Source organism: Cebus imitator, unplaced genomic scaffold (assembly GCF_001604975.1).
Source record: "Cebus imitator isolate Cc_AM_T3 unplaced genomic scaffold, Cebus_imitator-1.0 Scaffold609, whole genome shotgun sequence".
Taxonomy (NCBI): domain Eukaryota; kingdom Metazoa; phylum Chordata; class Mammalia; order Primates; family Cebidae; genus Cebus; species Cebus imitator.
Window position 1 is genome coordinate 494,612 of NW_016107924.1, and position 5,269 is coordinate 499,880.

At 42.7% G+C, this 5,269-nt stretch overlaps 1 protein-coding gene across 3 annotated transcripts in view; it reads right to left on the bottom strand.

Moving 5' to 3' along the window:
* Positions 1-237: 237 nt before the first annotated feature.
* The window catches only part of RTN3 (reticulon 3), a 69,944-nt gene continuing 64,912 nt past the window's right edge, over positions 238-5,269 (bottom strand). For all 3 annotated transcript variants that reach the window (XM_037734370.1, XM_037734369.1, XM_037734368.1), the window contains 3 exons: positions 4,597-4,804; positions 888-1,026; positions 238-363 (listed from right to left, as the gene is read on the bottom strand). In XM_037734370.1, the coding sequence (XP_037590298.1) occupies positions 253-363; positions 888-1,026; positions 4,597-4,804 (458 nt within the window). In that variant the 3' untranslated portion in view covers positions 238-252. The remainder of the gene's footprint in view (positions 364-887; positions 1,027-4,596; positions 4,805-5,269) is intronic.

Consider the following 5,269-nt stretch of genomic DNA (forward strand, 5'->3'; position numbering starts at 1 on the left):
TGACCAGGATGGTCTCGATCTCTTGACCTCGTGATCCACCCGCCTCGGCCTCCCAAAGTGCTGGGATTACAGGCTTGAGCCACCGCGCCCGGCCTGATATTTCTTAATTTATAATTGAGACCATTTAATAAACCTGTGACCACAAACTCCAGTTCCTCCAGTGCCTACTTCCAGATCTCTATGGGTCAAGACTGGGCAATGCACAATGAGTGGAGCCGTGCTGGGCATTCTCTTCACTCTTATTCTTACGAACTACTTCAAAGAGCATGGGCACATTCTCCTTGCCATCTTACCAAGAATGAGAAGGGTGATTCCGTTAAAAACAGCACCAACATAGGTCATCAGCCACATGAAGACAGCCAGCTGTGAAGGCCAATGTCAAAAGGTTAAGCAGGAATAACCATAAGGCAAAATGCACATTAACTGATGTCATTCTCCTCCAGCTAATTAAGTAAGTCTGGATACATTTATTTAGTGACGTGTGACATGGATAACTTCAAATGAAGGTTCCCTGCTTGTGTTATTCATTTGAAGGTAAGTGAGAGAATTCTGTGGTTCTCTTAGGTCCAAAGACTAAAACTGCACTGCTACCAATTACATCACCTCTGTTCTGATGTTTGTTCCCCAGCAAAAGACTTTTTCTTTCTCTAATGACTCCTATCCCATTACAGAATGACTGAGATAAGCATATGTTCATTTCTGTCTGATAAAATCCTGTGTACTGCTTTTCTTCTGTATTATAATCCAGTCCCTGCTTTTTCTGTTTGATATTTCTTAATTTATAATTGGGACCATTTAATAAACCTGTGACCACAAACTCCAGTTCCTCCAGTGCCTACTTCCAGATCTCTCTGGGTCAAGACCAAAAGCTGCAGAAACAAACTAACCTTCAAGGAGTCAACCAGATCTTCTACCAGAAAGAGACGAATAATGAGTTTCAGGGCCCTGTTGATGTGCACCATGGCAGCATTCATGTAGTTATGGAAAGCTTCTGAGGACAGAGTAATGTCTACATCCAGGTAGGCTCTTCCAGAAGAAGAAACAACAGTCATACATTTGACATGGAAGAAGATTTTGTTAACACAGTAGTGACTGAGAATGTAAAATTGGTGCCCAGGGTGCATTTTAGAATCTGTAGGAGCATTTTTTTGTTGTCATCAGGTCGGGTGGGGACACACTATCATCCAGTGGGCAGAGGCAAAGATGCTAGATGTCTGCGTGAGACAGTCATGCACAGTAAACTGTCCTATGTTTGGTGTAACTTTTACTGTCTCATTGCATATTCATGAACGTCAATCCATTTATAATTAAGAGCCCAGAACATATAAAAACAAGGTACCTTTTTTTCCCAGCAGTTTTAACATATCCTGAAATTTCTAAAACTGTATTTTGTTTATGCTAAAATTTAAGGTTTTCTTTTGAAACATTTTGGAAAACCACATTTGTATTTGTAATTAAGAGCCCGGAACACATAAAAATAAGGTATTTTTTTTTTTAGCAGTTTTAATATATCCTGAAGTTTCTTAAACTATTTTGTTTATACTAAAACTTTACTGTTTTATTTTTTAAAAAACGTTTTGGAAAACCATATTTGTACTGACGATTATACAGATAGGTCCAAGTATCTTGACTTTTTTTGGTGTAGTCATGTCCAAGCAATTAAATACTGACTGAAAGACAGATTCTTTTATTATAAATAGCTATTTTATCATACCCTTATATCACAATTAGAATATATATTTTTAAAAAATTTAAAAAACTATGTGCCACTGCACTCCAATCTGAGCAACAGAGCAAGAGTCCACCTCAAAATAAATAAATAAAATAAATTAAAAAAATTTTTTAGGCCAGACTTGGTGGCTCACGCCTGTAATCCCAGCACTTTGGGAGGCAGAGGTGGGCAGATCACCTGAGGTCAGGTGTTCAAGACCAACCTGGCCAACATGGTGAAACCCCATCTCTACAAAAATACAAAAATTAGCCAGGTATGATGGCAGACACCTGTAACCCCAACTACTTGGGAGCCTGAGGCAGAAGAATCACTTGAACCTGGGGGTTGCAGTGAGCTGAGATTGCACCACCACACTCCAGCCTGGGTGACAGAGCCAGGTTCCGTCTCAAAAAAAGAAAAAGAAATTTTTAGAGATGGAGTCTTGTGATGTTGCCCAGGCTGGTCTCCAACTCCTGGCCTCAAGCAGTACTCCTGCCTTGTCTTCCCAAAGTGGTAGGATTACAGGCTTGGCAAATGAAACACTTTATAATTCTGCAACACTAAGCAAAAGAAGGGGGTAAAAAAAACCACTAAGACATCAGAGCTTATTGCAAAATAGTAAAATTTATCCACTCATTCAACAATATTGACTTGTTAAAACTAATTTGTGGCTCACACCTGTAATCCCCAGTACTTTGGGAGGCTGAGGCCGGAGGATCATTGAGCCCAGGAGTTTGAGACCAGCCTGGGCAACATAGTAAAACTCCATCTCTAACGAAAAATAAAAAAAAATAGCTGGGTATGGTGCATGCCTGTAGTCCCAGCTACCTGGGGTGCGGTGGTGGGTTGAGGCAGGAGGATTGCTTGAGCTCGGAAGTTCAAGGCTGCAGTGAGCTGTGATCACGGCACTGCACTCCAGCCTGGGCAACAGAGCGAGACCTTTACTTAAAAAAGAAAAAACAAGACAGGTGCAGTGGTTCATGCCTGTAATCGCAGCACTTTGGGAGGCTGAAGTGTAAGGATCACTTGAGCCCAGGAGTTAGTGACCAGCCCAGGCAACACAGCAACATGTTGTCTCAAAATAAATAAAGAAAATAAAAAGAAAAAAACACCACAATTTGCATTTATTATTGTTTTTTGAGATGGAGGGAGTGCAGTGGTGGGATCTCGGCTCATTGCAACCTTTGCCCTCTGGGTTCAAGCGATTCTCCCGCCTCAGCCTCCTGAATGGCTGGGATTACAAGCCCCCACCACCACGCCTGGCTAATTTTTGTACTTTATACATTTGAGACAAAGTCTTGCTCTGTCACCAGGCTGGAGTGCAGTGGTGATCTCAGCTCACTGCAACCTCTGCCTCCTGGACTCAAGTGATTATCCTGCCTCAGCCTCTGGAGTAGCTGGGATTACAGGTGCCACCATATTGAGGTAATTTTTTTATTTTTAGTAAAGACAGGGTTTCACCATCTTGGCCAGGATGGTCTCAATCTCTTGACCTCATGATCCACCTGCCTTGGCCTCCCAAAGTGCTGGGATTACAGGCGTGAGCCACCACGGCTGGCCTATTTTTGTATTTTTAGTAGAGACAAGGTTTCATCACCATGTTGGCCAGGCTAGTCTTGAACTCCTGACCTCAAGTGATCTGCCCAACTCAGCCTCCGAAACTGCTGAGATTACAGGCATAAGCCGCCGCCCCCAAACTACAATAACATTTTTAATGCCACATAGAGTTGTAAATTATTCCTTCTATTTCCACCAAGAGAAGATACAAGCAACATAGGTGCGGCCAGAAAACTATTCTTTTGTAGTCCTGAGAGGTCACAGCAAGGTCTCCTTCTCTATGAAAAAACAACTTTTTAGAAACTGTCTATAATTCAATCAGGACAGTTGCAGGTGGGCAAAAAACAAAAACAACAAAAAAACTGTCATTTGCTCATGTTAAAGTCAACATTGTTTATGGGGTAAGATTTTCAAGAGGAAAGTGTGAAGAAAACATTTGTTAAAGTTATGGCACAATCAGAAAAGCTAAAAATTGTATACTAGAGATGTAGTCAGAGAATCTACTGACTTCACTAAGACTTCATTAAGACTCTAGTATTAAGAAAACTAGTAAGAGATAAGGGGAAATCAGTAATAAACCAAGAGTGAAAACACTGAGACCTGATATTATCAACAGCACACACTCAACAACAAGATTCAAAGCCATTTTAAGCCTTACTTATGTGGGGGTTTAAACATACACTTCGGGCCAGGCAGAGTGGCTCATGCCTGTAATCCCAGCACTTTGGGAGGATGAGGAGGGTGGATCACAAGGTCAAAAGATCGAGACCATCCTGGCCAACATGGTGAAACCCCGCCTCTACTAAAAATACAAAAATTAGCTGGGTGTGGTGGCACTCGCCTGTAGTCCCAGCTACTAGGGAGGCTGAGGCAGGAGAATTGCTTGAACCCAGGAGGTGAAGGTTGCAGTGAGCCAAGATCATGCCACTGCACTCCAGCCTGGCAACACAGTGAGACTCTGTCTCCAAAAAAAAATTAAAAAATAAATAAAACCATGCACTCAGGACCTCATCTAACTGAACACTGCTCTAGGTGCTCTGCTTTCCCTGCCCTGCTCAAGAATTTAGAGTCCTCTATGAAGGACTCCCTTCAAGGACTCCCTCTTTGAACTTCAAGTATCAGCCTTTAATTTGTCAAAAAGTTCTGGCTCCTAACTTGGCCACTTCTTAAGGTGATTTCAAGGTTTCCAGGGAATGCTTCATGCCACCAATCAGCTGCATTAGGCCCCATAATTCATGATTTTTGGTCAGGTCTGAGTTTTATACTTATCGGCCTCAGTGAACCCTTCCACTAAAATGTAGACTGTTGCTTTTAAGACTTCAACTCACTTGAATGGATGACCTTCTTCTGACTTCTGTACAGCTTGGATGACAGACTTGTAGACCCTGAAGCTGATGGTGACAGAGAGAAGAGCCAGGATGAGGTAAGAAACCACACTGATGACACTGAAAGCTGCCAGGGAAAGCAGCATGATCAGTGTGGTGCCAAAGACAAACCCAGTCTTCTTCACATCTCGCCAGAAAATCAGATCGTGCACTGACAAAAGAAAAGGAAATACAAGTTATAAGAAAACCCAGAGCCACTATGTCTTGCATACCTGTGGAGCCTCACATTAGCACAGAAATACAGCTATGTCCCACTTCAAGAGAATCTGGTTTTGTTTTTTTAAAGAGATGGGGTCTCACTACGTTGCCCAGGCTGGCCTGGAACTCTGGGCTCAAGTAATCATCCTGCCTCCTCCTGAGTAGCTGGACTACAGGTGTGTGCCACTGTACCTGGCTCTAAGAGAATCTTATAAATGAAAATCAAATTACGTCACGAGTGATGACTCACGTGGCAAAAGGTTCTTCTGCTATACTGATTAGGTTTCAGAATAGGTTTATAGGCCGGGCGCGGTGGCTCAAGCCTGTAATCCCAGCACTTTGGGAGGCCGAGGCGGGTGGATCACGAGGTCAAGAGATCGAGACCCTCCTGGTCAACATGGTGAAACCCCGTCTCTAC